Genomic DNA, 19,229 nt, shown 5'->3' on the forward strand with positions numbered 1-19,229 from the left:
TGAAAAATTCCGCAGTCAAAATCACACAAGCACTCTCAAAGACAGACATTCACAAAAGTCTCTCTTCATTCAACAAAGCTTATTGTTTGGCCAGCTCTATTTTTGGATCCATACGTCACTATCAGGTTTTCTTCTTTTTTTTTTTCTTTTCTTACATATTGATTTACTTCCTCTGTTAATTTTACATGGGCTCAAAGAATTGGAACCCAGGCCTCTTTTTTTTTTATGACTTTTTTTTAATGACTTTTTTTTAACCTTGTTCTAACTGGGTGTCTGTCTATAAGACACTCCTCTGGACATGTTATTCTCTCTAAATTAAATGAACCATTTAATTTAATTTAGAGTGGAAATGGCATGTTTTCATCTTTAGTCCACTTTACCCATTTTTTTATTAGGTGGTCAATTGAAGACTGACCACAATTCTGGAGCATAAAATAGGCTGGTGTGCCCTTTGGTGGTGTTTTACTTGCCCCGGCACCCATTCTGGATGATTAATATTTTTCACAGTTTCTGATCTCTCAATCCTTTCAGTCAACGAGTTCTCTACGCCCACTTCTCCTGGCCATTACGTGGCCTAAAAAGGCTCTTAATTCGGGCTCAGTCTGGGTGTGTGAGATATATTGACACGAACCAACCATAGTTGATCAATCAGTTACTGTTTCTTTTCTCAATCAATTTTTGTTTTTCCGAATCACAATCACCTCCACCCTCCCTATTTCAGTTCCACAACAGACCTCCAAGCTCCCCATTACTGTCCCAATAGTGATCTTCATTACAGTCCCAACACCAACCTCCATCCTCCCCATTACAGTCGTAACTGCGACATCCACGCCTCCCATCACAGTCCGAACACAGACCTCCATCCTCCTCATTACAGTAACAACACCAACCTCCATCCATTATAGTCACAACAGTGACCTCCATCCTCTCAATCACAGTCCCAAGACTGGCCTGCATACTCCACATTACAGTCCCAACACCGACTTTCGTCCTTCCCATTACAGACTGAACACTGAGTTCCACCTTCACCAATGCAGTTAAAACACAGACCTCCAACCTCCCCATAACAATCCCAACACTGCCCTTAATCCTCTCCATTACAGACCCAATACTGATCTCCATCCTCTCAATTACAGTCAACGACACTTGCCTCCATCCTCCCCATTACAGTCCCAATTACAATCCCCACGCTTCCCATTACAGTCCTAACACTGACATACACCCTTCCCTTTACAGTCACAACACCGACCTCCACCTGATGATTCAAAGATGGGTGGGAAAGCAAATTGTGCGAAGGACACACAAAATCTGCAACAGGGTATAGACAGGCTAAGTGAGTGGGCAAAAATTTGGCAGATGGAGTATAATGTGGGAAAATGTGAGGTTAATCACTTTGGCAGAAAAAATAGAAAAGCAAATTATAATTTTAAATGGAGAAAAATTGCAAAGTGCCTGCAGTGGGGGTCCTTGTGCATGAAACACAAAAAGTTAGTATTCAGGTACAGCAAATAATCAGGAAGGCCCTTTATTGCAAGGGGGATAGAGTATAAAAGTAGAGAAGTCCTGCAACAACTGTGTAGGGTATTGATGAGGCCACACCTGGAGTACTGTGTACAGTTTTGGTCTCCGTATTTAAGGAAGGTAATTCTATGGACTCTGGATCAGTTCCTATGGATTGGAGGGTAGCTAATGTAACCCCACTTTTTTTATTAAAAAGAAGGGAGGGAGAGAGAAAACAGAGAATTAAAGACCGGTTAGCCTGACATCGGTAGTGGGGTAAATGTTGGAATCAATTATTAAAGATGTAACAGCACTGCATTTGGAAAGCAGTGACAGGATCGGTCCAAGTCAGCATGGATTTATGAAAGGGAAATCATGCTTGACAAATCTTCTAGAATTTGAGGATGTAACTAGTAGAGTGGACAAGGGAGAACCAGTGGATGTGGTGTATTTAGACTTTCAAAAGGCTTTTGACAAGGTCCCACGCAAGAGATTAGTGTCCAAAATTAAGGTATTGGGGGTAATGTATTGATGTGGATAGAGAACTGGTTGGCAGACAGGAAGCAAAGAGTGGGAATAAACTGGTCCGTTTCAGAATGGCAGGCAGTGACTAGTGGGGTACCGCAAGGTTCAGTGCTGGGACCCCAGCTATTTACAATATATATTAATGATTTAGATGAAGGAATTGAATGTAATATCTCCACGTTTGCAGATGACACTAAGCTGGGTGGCAGTGTGAGCTGTGAGGAGGATGCCAAGAGGCTGCAGGGTGACTTGGACAGGTTAGGTGAGTGGGCAAATGAATGGCAGATGCATTATAATGTGGATAAGTGTGAGGTTATCCACTTTTGTGGCAAAAACAGGAAAGCAGATTCTGAATGGTGACAGATTAGTAAAAGGGGAGGTGCAATGAGACCTGGGTGTCATGATACAACAGTCATTGAAAGTAGGCATGCAGGTACAGCAGGCAGGAAAGAAAGCAAATGGCATGTTGGCCTTCATAGCGAGAGGATTTAAGTATAGGAGCAGGGAGGTCTTGCTGCAGTTGTACAGGGCGTTGGTGAGACCAAAACTGCACACAATTCTCTGAGGAAGGACATTCTTGCTATTGAGGGAGTGCAGCGAAGGTTCACCAGATTGATTCCTGGGATGGCAGGATTGACATATGAGGAGAGACTGGATCAACTGGACTTGTATCCACTGGAATTTAGAAGAATGAGAGGGGATCTCATAGAAACATATAAAATTCTGATGGGATTGGACAGGTTAGAGGCAGGAAGAATGTTCCCATTGCTGGGGAGTTCCAGAACCAGGGGTCACAGTTGAAGAGTAAGGGGTAAGCCATTTAGGACCGAGATGAGGAGAAACTTCTTCACCCAGAGAGTGGTTAACCTGTGGAATTCTCTACCGCAGAGAGTTGTTGAGGCCAGTTCGTTTGATATATTAAAAAGGGAGTTAGATATGGCCCTTGCGGCCAAAGGGATCAAGGGGTATGGAGGGAAAGCAGGAAAGGGGTACTGAGGTCGAATGATCAGCCATGATCTTATTGAATGATCAACCATGATCTTATTGAATGACGGTGCAGGCTCGAAGGGCCGAATAGCCTGCTCCTGCACCTAATTTCTATGTTTCTACATCCCAACACTGACTTCTTCCCTCTCCATTACAGTCCCAACACTGACCACTACAATCCCAATTACAGTACCAATACTGAATCCTCCCTCTCCATTACTGTCCCAACACCGACATCTACACTCCGCATTATAGTCGCAACACTGATGTCCATCCTCTCCATTACAGTCCCAACACTGACCTTCACCCTAAGTATTACAGTCCCATAACTGACCAACACTTTCCCTATTACAGTCACCAAACTGACCTACATCCCACACATTACAGCAGCAACACTGACCTCCATCCTCGCCGTTATAGTCCCAACACCGATCTCCATCATCCTCATTGCAGTCCCAGCACTGAGCACCATCCTCCCAATTACTGGCCTGCACCCTCACCATTTCAGTCAGACAACAGACCTCCAAGCTCCCCATTACTATCCCAACTCTGAACTCCATCCTCCCCATTACAATCGCAACAGTGACCTCCATCTGCTTTGTTACAGTCCTACCAGAGCCCTCCATTCCCCTCGTTACAGTTCAACACTGACCTCCACCCTCCCAGTTACAGTCTCAACATTGACCTCACTCCTTCCCATTACAGTCCCAACACTGACCTCCACCATCTCCATTACAGTCGACGCACCGATGTCCATCCTTCCCATTGCAAACCCAACACCGACCTCCTTCATCTCCGTTACAATCCAAAAACTTACCTCAATCCTTTGCAATACAGTTTCAATAATGACCTCCAGCCTTCCAATTTCAGTCCCAACATTGACCTCTACCCTCCCCATTACAGTCCCGACACAAAAGCTCCATCCTCCCACGTTACAGTCGCAACACTGAGTTCCATCCTCCCCATTACTGTCCCAAACCTGATTTCCTTCCTCACCATTACAGACCCATCACTGACGCCCATCATCCTTGTTACCGTTCTCAGACCGTCCTCCATCCTTCACATTAAAGTCCCAACACAGATCTCCACACTCTCCATTACAGTCCCAACACTGAGCTCCAACTTCTTTGTTACAGTCCCAACATTGCTTTTCATCCTCCTCATTACATTCCCAATACTGAACCCTAACCTCCCCATTACAGTCCCAACACTGACATACACCCTCCCCATTACACTCAGCAATGACCTCAATCCTCCACATTATAGTCCAACACTGACCCCCATCCTATCCATTACAGTCCCAACATGTATATCCATCCTTCCAATTACAGACACAACACTGACCTCCATCCTCTTCATTGCAGTCCCAAAATGTACCTCCATCCTCTTAATTAAAGCACCGACATTGACTTCCAACCTCTCCAATGCAGTCCCAACATTGTCCTCCAGCCTCGCCATTACATCCCAATTACTTTCCCAACACTGACCTGCATCCTCCCCATTTCAGTCACACATTAGACCTCCAAGCCCCCCATTACTGTCCCAACACTGAACTCCATCCTCTTTGTTACAGTCCTACCAGATCCTCCTCATTACAGTTGATCACTGACCTCCACCTTCCCATTACTGTCCCAAGACTGACCTCAATCCTCCCCATTACAGACCCAACACTGACCTCCACCATCTCCATTAAAGTCGACACACCGACATCCATCCTCCCATTTCAGTCCCAAAACTGAACTCCTTCCTCCCCATTACAAGCCCAACACCAACATCCTTCATCTCCATTTCAATCCAAAAATTTACCTGAATCCTTTGCAATAGAGTCTCAACAATGACCTCCACCCTTCCAATTTCAGTCCCAAGAGTGACCTCAGTCCTCCTCATTACAGTCCCAACACTGACCTCCATCATCCTCATTGCAGTCCCAACACTGAGCATCATCCTCCCAATTACTGACCTCCACCCTCCCCATTTCAGTCACACAACAGACCTCCAAGCTCCTCATTACAGTCCCAACACTGAACTCCATCCTCCCCATTAAAATCGCAACAGTGACGTCCATCATCTCCATTACAGTCGTAAACTGGCCAGTAAAATTAAGGAAAACCCTAAGCTGTTCTATAAATATATTAAGAGTAAGAGGGTAACTAAGGAAAGGGTAGGGCCTAGTCGAGACCATGAGGGTAATCTTTTATGTGGAGGCGATAGATGTTGGTATGGTTCTTAACGAATACTTTGCATCTGTTTTCACAAAGGAGAGGTAATGCAGATACTGCTATCGAGGAGGAGTGTGATATTCTGGATGAAATAAATATAGTTAGAGAGGAAGTATTCAGGGGTTTAGCAGCTTTGAAAGTAGATAAGTCCCCAGGCTCATGAAATGCATCCCAGGTTGCTGAATGAAGTAAAAGAGGAAATAGCAGAGGCCTTGACCATCATTTTCCAGTCCTCTTTGGATATGGGCATGGTGCCAGAGGATTGGAGGACTGCTAATGTCGTACTCTTGTTTAAGAAGGGAAAAAGGGATAGGCCGAGTAATTACAGGCCTGCCAGCCTAACCTCAGTGGTGGGAAAATTATTGGAAAAATTCCTGAAAGACAGGATAAATCTACATTTGGAAAAGCATGGATTAATTAGGGACAGTCAGCATGGATTTGTTAAGGGAAGATCGTGTTTGACTAACCTGATTGAATTTTTTGAGGAGATAACCAAGAGGGTCGATGAGGGGTAGTGCATACATAGAAACATAGAAACATAGAAAATAGGTGCAGGAGTAGGCCATTCGGCCCTTCTAGCCTGCACCGCCATTCAATGAGTTCATGGCTGAACATTCAACTTCAGTACCCCATTCCTGCTTTCTCGCCATACCCCTTGATCCCCCTAGTAGTACGATGTAGTATATATGGACTTTAGAAAAGCTAGACTGATCACGAAGGTTAAAGCCCATGGGATCTAGGGCAAAATGGCTAGTTGGATCCAAAATAGGCTTAGAGGTAGGAAGCAAAGAGTAATGGTCAGTGGATGTTTTTGTGACTGGAAGGATGTTTCCAGTGGGGTTCTGCAGGGCTCAGTACTGGGTCCCTTGCTTTTTGTGGTAAATATCAATGATTTAGATTTGAATATAGGGAGTATGATTAAGAAGTTTGCAGATGACACTAAAATTGACTGTGTGGTTGATAATGAAGAGGAAAGTCAGGGGCTGCAGGAGGATATCAATCTACTGGTCAGGTGGGCAGAGCAATGGCAAATGGAATTTAATTCGGAGAAGTGTGAGGTAATGCACTTTGGGAGGGCTAATAAGGAAAGGGTATACACATTTAGCCACTTAATAGTGTAGATGAACAAAGGGACCTTGGAGTGCTTGCCTATCCAAATGCAGATTTATCCTGTCTTTCAGGATTTTCCCCAATAATTTTCCCACCACTGAGTTTAGGCTGACAGGCCTGTAATTACTCGGCCTATCCCTTTCTCCCTTCTTAAACAAGGGTACCACATTAGCAGTTCTCTGGCACCATGCCCAAATTCAGAGGACTGGAAAATGATGTTCAAGGCCTCTGCTATTTCCTCTTTTACTTCGTTCAAACAGCCTGGGATGCATTTCATCCGGGCCTGGGGACTTATCCCTTAATACCTCCTCTCTCACTAAGGTTATTTCATCCAGAATAACACATTCCCCCTTGATAGCAGTATCTGCATTGCCCTTTTCCTTTGTGAAAACAGACGCAAAGTATTGATGAAGAACCATACCAACATCTTCTGCCTCCATACAATCTGGAAAGAACGTGCGGCAAACCAGTCCCACCCACCCTTTCCCTCAACAGCTGTCTATCCCCCCCCTGTAACGGGGACTGTGGTTCTCGTATTGGACTGCACAGTCACCTAAGAACTCATTTTTAGAGTGGAAACAAGTCTTCCTCGATTCCGAGGGACTGCCTATGATGATGATGATGATGACTCTCATGGTCTCTAATCGGCCCTACTCTTTCTTTAGTTATCCCCTTGCTGTTAATATATTTATGGAATATCTTTGGGTTTTCTTTAATTTTAATAGCTAAGAATTTTTCATGCTCTCTTAGCATTCCTAATATTCTTTTTAATTTTACCTCTGAACATTCTATATTCCTCCAAAGATTATATGGTATTTAGCCGTCGGTATATGACACAAGCTTCACTTTTTTTCTTTATCCACCCCTGTAAGTCCCTGGACATCCAGGGGGCTCTAGAATTGTTATTCTCACCCTTTTTCTTTAAGCACACATGTTTGGCCTGCGCCTTCCGGATCTCCTCCTTGAATGCCCCCCAATGTTCCGACACTGATTTATCTTCAAGTAGCTGTTTCCAGTCCGCTGTGGCCAAATCACTCCTCAACTTTGCAAAGTTAGCTTTGCCCAATTTTGGACTTTTATTCCAGGCCTATCCTTATCCATAACCAACTTAAATCTGACTGAATTATGGTCACTGGCACCCAAGTGCTCTCCCACTAATACCCCTTCCACCTGCCCAGCTTCATTCCCCAAAACTAAATCCAAAACAATCCCCTCTCGTGTTGGGCTTGTTACATTCTGACTAAAAAAGTTCTCTTGGATGCAGTTTAAGAATTCTGCACCCTCATACCCTTCACACTATATTTGTCCCAGTCAATATTTGGATAGTTAAAATCCCCTACTATTACTACCCTATGGTTTTTGGACTTCACAGCAATTTGCCTACATATTTGCTCCTCGATCTCCCTCCCACTGTTTGGGGGTCTATAATACACGCCCAGCTGTGTGATCGCCCCTTTTTTATTTTCAATTTGACCCATATGATGATCCTTCTAACATATCATCCCTCCTTACCGCTGTAATAGTTTATTTAATCAATACAGTGACCGCCCCCATTTTTACCCCCCTCTCTGTCTTGTCTGAAAATCCTGTAACCAGGAATATTGAGCTGCCAAACCTGCAGCCATATCTCTGTAATGGCTATAATGTCATACTCCCAAGTGTCTACCTGGGCTCTCAGCTCATCGGCATTATTTGCTATGGAATTTTTTGAGGATGTAACTAGCAGAGTGGACAAGGGGGAAACCAGTAGATGTGGTGTATTTGGACTTTCAGAAGGCTTTTGACAAGGTACCGCACAAGAGATTGTTGTGCAAAATCAAAGCACATGGTATTGGGGGTAATGTACTGACTTGGATAGAGAACTGGTTGGCAGAGAGTCGGGATAAACGGGTCCTTTTCAGAATGGCAGGCAGTGACTAGTGGAGTGCCGCAGGGCTCAGTGCTGGGACCACAGCTCTTTACAATATACATTAATGATTTAGATGAAGGAATAGAGTGTAATATCTCCAAGTTTGCAGATGACACTAAACTGGGTGGCGGTGTGAGCTGTGAGGAGGATGCTAAGAGGCTGCAGGGTGACTTGGATAGGCTCAGTGAGTGGGCAAATGCATGGCAGTGCAATATAATGTGGATAAATGTGAGGTTATCCATTTTGGGGGCAAAAACATGAAGGCAGAATATTATCTGAATGGCGGCAGACTAGGAAAAGGGGAGGTGCAACGAGACCTGGGTGTCATGGTTCATCGTCACTGAAAGTGGGCTCGCAGGTACAGCAGACGGTGAAGAAGGCAAATGGTATGTTGGCCTTCATAGCTAGGGGATTTGAATATTGAAGCAGGGTGGTCTTGCTGCAGTTGTACAGGGCCTTGGTGAGGCCTCACCTGGAATATTGTGTTGAGTTTTGGTCTCCTAATCTGAGGAAGGATGTTCTTGCTATTGAGGGAGTGCAGCGAAGGTTCACCAGACTGATTCCAGGGATGGCTGGGTTGTCATATGAGGAGAGACTGGATCAACTGGGCCTTTATTCACTGGAGTTTAGAAGGATAAGAGGGTATCTCATAGAAACATATAAGATTCTGACGGGACAGGACAGGTTAGATGCGGGAAGAATGTTCCCGATGTTGGGGAAGTCCAGAACCAGGGGACATAGTCTTAGGATAAGGGGTAGGCCATTTAGGACTGAGATGAGGAGAAACTTCTTCACGCAGAGAGTTGTTAACCTGTGGAATTCCCTGCCGCAGAGAGTTGTTGATGCCAGTTCATTGGGTATATTCAAGAGGGAGTTAGATATGACTCTTACGATTAAGGGGATCAAGGGGTATGGAGAGAAAGCAGGAAAGGGATACTGAAGGAATGATCAGCCATGATCTTATTGAATGGCGGTGCAGGCTCAAAGGGCCGAATGGCCTACTCCTGCACCTATTTTTCTATGTTTCTATGTTATACTCCTTGCATTAAAGTATATACCATTTAGCACAGGAAGACCTCATTGATTACTACTTACTAACCCTTGTTTTCTCTGTCTTACAGATTCGCTTTCTAAATTCTTGCTATCCAATTTCTGCTTTACTTCCTTCCCTATTGAATGTGTTCTCGGGTTCCCATCCCCTTGCCAAGCTAGTTTAAACTCTCCCCAACAGCACTAGCAAAGCTCCCCGCGAGGATATTGGTCCCGGCGCTGTTGAGGTGCAACCCATCCGATTTGTACGTCCTGTCTCCCCCAGAAGCGGTCCCAATGCCTCAAGAATTTAAAGCCCTCCCTCGTGCACCAATTTTCCAGCCACACATTCATCCTCTCTCTCCTATTCTTGTACTCATTAGCACGTGGCACCGGGAGTAACCCGGCGATTACTACCTTTGAGGTCCTACCCTTTAATTTTCTTCCTAGTTCCCTAAATTATGCCTGTAGGACCTCATCCGTCTTTCTACTTATGTCATTGGTCCCGATGTGGATCACGACCTCTGGCTGTTTACCCTCTCCTTTTAGAATGCCCTGTGTCCGCTCTGTGACATCCTTGACCCTGGCACCAAGGAGGCACCATACCATTCTGGAGTCATGTCTGCGGCCACTGAAACGCCTCTCTGTTCTCCTAACTATAGAATCCCCTATCACTAGAGCTCCTTTGTTCTTCGTCCCTCCCCCTGTGCAGCTGAGCCACCCGTGGTGCCATGGACTTGGCTCCGGCTGCACTTCCCAGAGGCACCATCGCCCTCACCAGTACTCAAGTGAATATCTGTTTGAAAGCGAGATGGACTCACTGGGGGAATCCTGCACTACCTGCCTAGCATTCTTACTTCGTCTGGTGGTCACCCACTTCCCCTCTGCCTGCACACTTTTAAGCTGCGGGTGACCACCCCCTGAAACGTGCTATCCACATAGCTCTCAGCCTTACGGCGATGCACGGCGGAGCTCGAGTAGTTGACACCTCCTGCACACATGGTTGTCTCGGCCACGCGAACCGTCCAGGACTTACCACATGCCGCAGGATGTGCACGCCACAGGGCTGAGCTCCCCTGCCATCCCTCTAATTGGACTTATCTCATTAAAATCTAATTAAAAAGAAGAAGAGAGATACTTGCCAATCAAACAGCCAACCACTTACCCGCCCGGACGTGGGCTATGAGATGCTCATCAGAATTGAACTCCTCACTGCCTTCGGGCCTCCTGCTCCTCGGACCTCTTGAATGCTCGGACCTCTCTCGCCTCCTGAATTCTCGGATCGGTCCCAAAACTGACCTCCACGCTCCATATTACAATCCCAACACTGATCGCCTCCTCCCCATCACAGTCCACCACTGGCATCCACCGTCCCCAAGTATAGTCCCAACAATGAGCTCCACCTTCGACATTGCTATACCAAAACTGACCTCCATCCTGTCCATTACAGTCCTAACATGAATCCTATCCTCCGCATTACAGTCCCAACGCTGACCTCCATCCTCCCAATTGCAATCCCAACACTGGCCTGGATCCTCCGCATTACAGTCCCAACACTGACCTCAATGCTCCCCATTACAGACCCAACACTAAACATCACCCTCCCAAAGACAGCCTTAATAGACCTTCATCCACCCCATTACAGTCCAACTACTGACCTCCACCTTGCCATTACAGTCCCAACACTGACCCACATCCTCACCATTACATTCCCAACACTGACCTCCAGCATCTTTGTTACCATTCTCAAACTGTTCTCCATCCTCCACATTAAAGTCCCAACACAGAACTCTAACCTCTCCATTACAATCTCAAAACTGAGCTCCATCCACTTTGTTACAGTGCCAGCACTGACCCCCATCTTCTCCATTAGAATCACAACACGTATTATCCTTTCCATTAAAATTCCAAAACTGGCCTCTATCCTTCCCATTGCAATCCCAACACCGGCCTCCTTCCTCGCCATTTTAGTCCCAATACTGAGCTCCATCCTCTTTGTTACATTCCCAACACTGACCTCAAACCTCACCATTACAGTCCCAACAATAACAGCCATTTTCCCCATTACAGTACAACACTGGCCTCCACCATCCCAATTATAGTCCCAATACTGACCTCCATCCTCCCTATTACAACCCCAACACTGACCTCAATCCTCCCCATTACAGACCCAACACGGAGCTTCATCCTCTTTGTTACAGTTCCAGCACTAGCCTCCACACTTCCTATTACAACCTCAACACTGATGGCCACCCTCCCCATTACAGTCCCAACAGTGACCTCCACCCTCCCGATTACAATCCCAACACTGGCTCCATCGTCTTCATCACAGTCCCAACACTGACGTCCATCCTCCCCATCACAGACCAAACACTGAACATCACCCTCTCAAATACAGCCCAATACTGACCTTCATCCACCCCATTACAGTCCAAAAATCGACCTCCACCCTCTGCATTATGGTCCCAACACTGACTTTCGTCCTCCTCATTACATTCCCAACACTGACCTCAATCCTCACCATTATAGTCCAAACACTGACCTCCATTCTCTCCATTTCAGTCCAAACATGGACCTTCATTCTCTCCATTACAGTCCCAACACTGCCTTCCATCCTTCCCATTACAGACCCAAAACTTACCTTCATCCTCCTCATTAAAGTTCCAACACGGACCTCCATCCTCTTTGTTACAGACCCAACACTGACCTCCATCTTCTCCATTACAGTCCCCAAACTGGTAGGATTACCCATTACAATCTTCCACTAGCCTCCACCATGCCTATTATTGTCACAACAATGACCTCAACCATCCCCATTACAGTCCCAACACTAAAATCCACCATCTTTGTTACTTTTCCCAAACCATCCACCATCCTCCACATTAAAGTTTTAACACTAACCTCGATGCTCCCTATTACAGTCCCAACACTGACTTCCATCTCCTTTGTTACAAACCCAACACTGACCTCCACCCTCCCCATTACAGTCCAACACTGGCCTCCCCATTCCAATTATTGTCCAAACAAGGTGCTCCACCCTCCCCATTAATATCGTAGAACTGACCTCCATCCTGTCCATTACATTCCCAAAACTGACATCCATCCTCCCCATTACAGTCCTTACACAGAATTCCATGCTCCCTATTACAGTCACAAGACTGACCTCCATCCTCACCATTACAGTTCCAACATTGAGTTCCATCCTCTTTATTACAGTCCGAACAGTAACTTTCATCCTCCTCATTACATTTCCAACACTGACCTCCATCCCCTCCATTACAGTCCCAACACTGACATACATCCTCCTCATTACAGTACAACACTAGACTCCAGCATCCCCATTAATGTCACAACAATGAACGCACTCTCCCCAATTACCATTCAACACTGACCCTATTGTTTCCATTACATGCCCAAAATATATATGCATTCTCCCCATTACAATCCCAACACTGCCCTCCATCCTCTTGATTGCAGTCCCAACACTGAATTCCTTCCCCCATTACATGCCCAAAATTGATCTGCTCCCTATCCATTGCAGTCCCAATACTGACCACCATTCTCTTTATTACAGTTACAACACTTTCCTTCATCCTCCTCATTACAGTCCTAACACTAACCTCCATCCTTCCAATTACAGTTCCAACACTGATCTCCACGCTCCCCATTATATTCTCAACACTTACATCCATGCTCCTCGTTACATACCCAACACAGAACCCCAGTCTCCCCATTACACTCCTAACACTGACTTCCACCACTCCAATTCCAATCTGAACACTGACCTTCATCCTCCCACATTACAGTCTCAACACTTACTTCCATTCTCTCCATTGCAGTCCCAACACAGTCCTCCATCCTCCCCATTACAGTCCCAACACCGACCTTCACACCTTATAGTCCCCAAGCTGCCTGCACCCTCCTCAATAAAGTGTCAAAACTGACCTACACTCTCGCCATTACAGTCCAACACCGAAAACCATCCACCCCATTATAGTCCAACACTGGGTTCCAGTGATCGGATTATATTCCTAACAATGTGCTCCTCCCTCCCCATTACAGACACAACACTGACCTTCATCCCCCTTGTTCTGTATGCAACCCTAGGCAACCTGTATCATACTGCCACCAGAGGGCTTACCTGTTGGGAGTCCCAAGGGATCCCAGCATCCCTTGGGTGCATTGTATATAATCAGGCCTCACACGCTGTACCAACACTCTGGAGTTTGAATAAAGGAGCTAAGGTCACACTTACTCATTATCTATAGTACTCCGTTGCATTATTTAATTATGAGCATAACAACTGGCGATGAGATAATGAACAACCACTCGAAAATATAGAGAACTGTAGGTATCCTGGAGAAATTCTCAGAAGGGGATGATTGGGAGGCCTTCGTGGAGAAACTTGACCAATACTTTGTGGCCAACAAGCTGGAAGGGGACGAGAATGCTGCCAAACTAAGGGCGATCCTCCTTACCGTCTGTGGGGCAACAACCTTTGGCCTCATGAAGAATCTGCTAGCTCCGGTGAAACCAACAACCAAATCTTATGAAGAACTGTGTATGCTGGTCCGGGAGCACCTAAATCCGAAGGAAAGCGTTTTGATGGCGAAGTATCGGTTCTACACATATCAACGGTCGGAAGGCCAGGAAGTGGCGAGCTATGTTGCTGAACTAAGGCGCCTTGCAGGACATTGCGAATTCGATGGATTCCTTGAGCAAATGCTAAGAGACTTTTTTGTGCTTGGCATTGGCCATGAAGTTATCCTTCGCAAACTATTGACTGTTGCAAACTGAGCAAAGCCACAAAGATAGCCCAGGCATTTATGTCCACCAACGATAACATCAAACAAATTTTGCAGCATAAAGAGGTTTTGGCAAGTAATGTACACAAAGTAACGTCATTTTCAGGCAGGAATGTACATGGCAGAACGTACACGCCTGCAGCTGCACGACCTCAGATGACCCAGAGTCTGCCATCAATCATTAATGCGAGGCAGTTAACACCTTGTTAGTGCTGCGGAGGTGATCATCGAGCCCATCAATGCCGCTTCAAACACTATGTGTGGAACAATGGGACACCTCCAGCGAATGTGCAGATGAGCTGCAAACCCTGCAAACCACCACGTTGCAGAGGAAGACCGATCCATGGCGGATCAGGCTGAACTAGAGACTCGAACCGAGGAGGCAGAAGGGTACAGGGTACACACTTCACCACGAAATGTCCACCGATCATGCTAAAAGTCGAACTGGACGGAATTCCAGTATCCATGGAACTGGACACGGGTGCGAGTCAGTCTATTATGAGCAAAAAGGCCTTCAACAGGCTGTGGTGCAACAAGGCGCACAGGCCCAAGCTTAGCCCCATTCATACCAAGCTAAGAACTTGCACTAAAAAGATGATCCCTGTTATTCGCAGCGCAGTAGTAAAAGTCTCCTATGATGGAGCGGTGCATGAACTACCACTATGGATAATACCAGGAGATGGGCCCATACTGTTCGGCAGAAGCTGGCTGGGAAAAATCCGCTGGAACTGGGACGACATCTGAGCGCTTTCGTCCATCGATGATGCCTCGTGCCCAGGTTCTGAGCAAGTTCCCGCCGTTGTTTGAGCCAGACATTGGAAGTTTCTCGGGGCGAAGGTGCAGATGCACTTGGTTCCCGGTACACGACCCATCCACCACAAGGCACAGGCGGTGCCAAAGATGATGCGAAAGTGGAAATTGAGCTGGACAGGCTGCAGCGAGAAGGCATCGTCGCGCCGGTGCAGTTCAACAAGTGGGCCAGTCCGATTGTTCCGGTTCTCAAAGGCGACGGCACTGTCAGAATTTGTGGGGACTATAAAGTAACGATTAACCATTTTCGCTACAGGACCAGTACCCGCTACCCAAGACAGACGACCTATTTGCTGGAGGAAAGACATTCATCAAGCTGGATCTGACCTCGGCCTACATGACGCAGGAGCTGGAGGAATCTTCAAAAGGCCTCACCTGCATCAACACACACAAGGGTCTGTTCATCTACAATAGATGCCCATTTGGGATTCGATCAACTGCGGCAATTTTCCAAAGGAACATGGAGAGCCTGCTAAAGTCAGTTCTGCGCACCGTGGTTTTCCAGGATGACATACTGGTCACAGGTCAGGACACCATCGAACACTTGAATCTGGAAGAGGTTCTAAGTCGGCTAGATTGTGTGGGACTCGGGTTGAAACACTCGAATTGTGTTTTCTTGGCATCAGAGGTCGAGTTCTTTGGGAGAAGAATCGCGGCAGACGGCATCAGACCCACCGACGCCAAGACGGAGGCGATCAAGAACGCGCCGAGACCACAGAACGTGTTGGAGCTGTGGTCGTTCCTGGGGCTCCTCAACTATTTTGGTAATTTCCTACCCAGGTTAAGAACCCCTACATGTGATGCTACGCAAGGGAGATGACTGGGTATGGGGGAAATCATAAGAGACTGCTTTTGAGAAAGCCATAAATCTGTTATGTTCCAACAAACTGCTTGTTCTGTATAATCCATGTAAATGTTTAGTGCTAGCTTCATACGACGCTAACGAATTGGGAACGTTGCAACCGGTCACCTATGCGTCCAGGAGCTTGTCCAAGGCCGAAAGGGCCTACCGCATGATTGAAAAAGAAGCTCTGGCATGTGTTTACGGGGTGAAAAAAATGCACTTGTATCTGTTTGGTCTCAAGTTTGAGTTAGAAACTGACCATAAGTAACTCATATCGCTATTCTCAGGGAGCAAAGGGATTAATTCCAATGCCTCTGCCTGCATCCAAAGATGGGCACTAACACTGTCTGCATACAATTGTGTAATCCGCCACAGACCAGGCACAGAGAACTGCGCTGATGCTCTCAGTCGGTTACTATTGCCCATCACCGGGGTGGAAATGGCACAGCCTGCAGACTTGCTCTTGGTGACGGATGCATTCAAAAATGAAAAGTCACCCGTTACGGCCTGCCAGATCAGGACATGGACCAGCCAGGATCCTTTACTGTCCCTTATAAAAGAACTGTGTCCTCCATGGGAACTGGTCCAACATCCCAGCGGGGATGCATGAAGAGATCAAGCCGTTCCAGCGGCGCAAAGACGAAATGTCCATACAGGTGGACTGTCTTTTGTGGGGCAATCGCGTGGTTTTGCCTAAGAAAGGGGAAACGTTCATAAGTGACCTACACAGTACCCACCCAGGCATTGTAATTATGAAAGCTATAACCAGATCCCATGTGTGGTGGCCCGGCATTGACTCAGATTTGGAGTCATGCGTGAGCCAGTGCAACACTTGCTCTCAACTGAGCAATGCACCCAGAGAGGCACCGCTAAGTTTGTGGTCATGGCCCTCCAAACCGTGGTCTAGAATCCATGTTGACTTTGCTGGCCTGTTTCTAGGCAAAATGTTTTTGGTTGTTGTGGATGCTTATTCAAAATGAATTGAATGTGTAATAATGTCTGTAAGCACGTCCACTGCCACCGTCGAAAGCCTACGAGCCATGTTCGCCACGCATGGCCTGCGTAATGTCCTTGTCAGCAACAATGAGCCGTGCTTCACCAGTGTTGAATTCAAGGAATTCATGACCAGCAATGGGATCAAGCACGTCACATCTGCCCAGTTCAAGCCCGCATCCAAAGGCTAGGCAGAACGGGCAGTTCAGACCATCAAGCAAAGCTTGAAACGTGTGTCGGAAGGCTCCCTGCAGACCTGCCTGTCCCGAGTCCTGCTCAGCTACTGCACCAGACCCCACTTGCTCACCGGGGTTCCCCCAGCCGAGCTGCTCATGAAAAGGGCGCTCAAAACAAGACGCTCTCTCATCCACCCTGATCTGCATGATCACGTCGAGGGCAGGCGGCATGAACAAAGCATGTACCATGATCACGCAAAGTTGTCACGCGATATTGAAGTCAATGACCCTGTATTTGTACTCAACTATGGACGTGGTCCCAAATGGCTTGCTAGCACTGTCATAGCTAAAGAAGTGGGTAGGGTGTTTCAGGTCAAACTTGCCAATGGACTAACTTGCAGAAAGCATTTCGACCAAACCAAACTGCGATTCATAAACAGCTGCGGCCAACCCGAACAGGACACCACCAACTTCGATCCTCCAACGCACACACAAGTGGCAACCAACATCATGGTTGACCATGAAGCTGAACTCATCATCCCCAGCAGCACGGCAAGGTCAGCTGCCCAACAGCCCAGCGAAGAACCAACCAACTCACCCACAACTGCATTTGTACCGAGACGATCGACAAGGGAGCGAAAAGCCCCAGATCGTCTCACCCTGTAAATAAGTAACATTGACTTTGGGAGGGAGTGATGTTATGTATGCAACCAAGGGAACCTGTATCATACTGCCACCAGAGGGCCTACCTGTTGGAGTTCCAAAGGATCCCAGCATCCCTTGGGAGCACTGTATATAATCAGGCCTCCCATGCTGTACCAATACTTTGGAGTTTGAATAAAGGAGCTAAGGTCACACTTACTCATTGTCTATAGTACTCAGTTGCATTACTGCACAACACCCCTCATTACAGTTCCAAAACTGAACTCCACTCTCCCCATTACATTCCCAATGCTGACCTCCATTCTCTCCATTTCAGTCCCAATGTTGACCTTCATCCTCCTCATTACAGTTCCAACACTGACCTCCATCCTCCCCATTACTGTCCCAACACGGACCTCCACGCTCCCCATTACAGTCACCACACTGACATCCATCCTCCCATTTACAGTCCAAGACTGGCCTCCACTATCGCAATGATAGTCTGAACAATGCACTCCACCCTCGTCATTACAGTCCCAACATGGACCTCCATCCTCCCAATTCGAGTCATAATGCTGACCTCCATTCTTTCAATTACAGTCCCAACATTAACCTCCATCCTCCTCATTACAGTCCCAAAACTTAACCTCCACCCTCCCCGTTACACTCCTAACACTGACCATCATCCACATTACAGTCCCAACACTTACTTCCATTCGCTCCATTGCAGTCACAACAGAGTCCTCCATCCTCCACATTATAGTCCCAACAATGACTTCCATCCCCATTACAGTCACAATGTTGACCTCCATCATTACCATTACAGTCCCAACATAGTTCTCCATCCTCCACCTTACAGTCCCAACAGTGACCTCCACCCTTCCTATTACAGATCAAACACTGAACTCCTTCCTCCCGTTACAGTCCCAAAACTGACATCCATCCTCTTAATTACAGACCCAACACTGACCTCCATCCTCCACCTTACAGTCTCAACACTGACCTCCACCCTCCCAATTACAGACCCAACACTGACCTTCACACACCCCATTACAATTCCAAGACTGACGCCCATCATTACAATTTCAGACCCAACACTGCGCTCCTTCCTCCACATTACAGTCCCAAAACTGACCTCCACCATCCCCATTACAGTCTCAACACTGATCTCCATCCGCTTTGTTACAGTCCCAAAATTGACCTTCATCCATTTGATTACAGTCTCAACATAGATCTCCATCCTCCCCATTGCAGTCCCAAAACTGACCTCCATCCTCCCTATTATATTCCCAACACTGACCTCCTTCCTCCCCATTACAGTCCCCACACTGACTCCACCCTCTCCATATCTGTCCCAACACTAACCTTCCCCTTACAGTCCGACCACTGACCTCCACCCTCCCCATTGCAGTCGCAATACTGACCTTCATCCTCCCTATTACAATCTCATTACTGACCTCCATCTTCCCCATTAAAGCCCCAACATTGACCTCTATCCTTCCCAATGCCGAGCTCCACACTCTATATTACAGTCCAATACTGACCTCCACCCTCCCAATTCATAGAATCACAGAATCATAGAAGTTTATAGTACGGAAGGGGACCATTCCGGCCCATCGTGTCCATGCCGGCCAACAAGTGGCTATCCAGCCTAATCCCATTTTCCAGCTCTAGGTCCCT

At 46.8% G+C, this 19,229-nt stretch overlaps 1 protein-coding gene across 2 annotated transcripts in view; it reads left to right on the top strand.

Moving 5' to 3' along the window:
- The window catches only part of nrarpa (NOTCH regulated ankyrin repeat protein a), a 41,212-nt gene that overhangs the window by 9,083 nt on the left and 12,900 nt on the right, over positions 1-19,229 (top strand). Inside the window, exon 2 of one of the 2 annotated variants that reach the window (XM_070873513.1) lies at positions 9,372-17,762. The exons of the other annotated variant lie outside the window; for it this stretch is intronic. Within the exon in view, the coding sequence (XP_070729614.1) occupies positions 9,372-9,384 (13 nt within the window). The 3' untranslated portion in view covers positions 9,385-17,762. Of the gene's footprint in view, positions 1-9,371; positions 17,763-19,229 lie in introns of those variants that run through there. 2 annotated transcript variants of the gene reach the window in all.

The sequence above is a fragment of the Pristiophorus japonicus genome, unplaced genomic scaffold (assembly GCF_044704955.1).
Source record: "Pristiophorus japonicus isolate sPriJap1 unplaced genomic scaffold, sPriJap1.hap1 HAP1_SCAFFOLD_498, whole genome shotgun sequence".
NCBI classification, from domain to species: Eukaryota; Metazoa; Chordata; class Chondrichthyes; family Pristiophoridae; genus Pristiophorus; species Pristiophorus japonicus.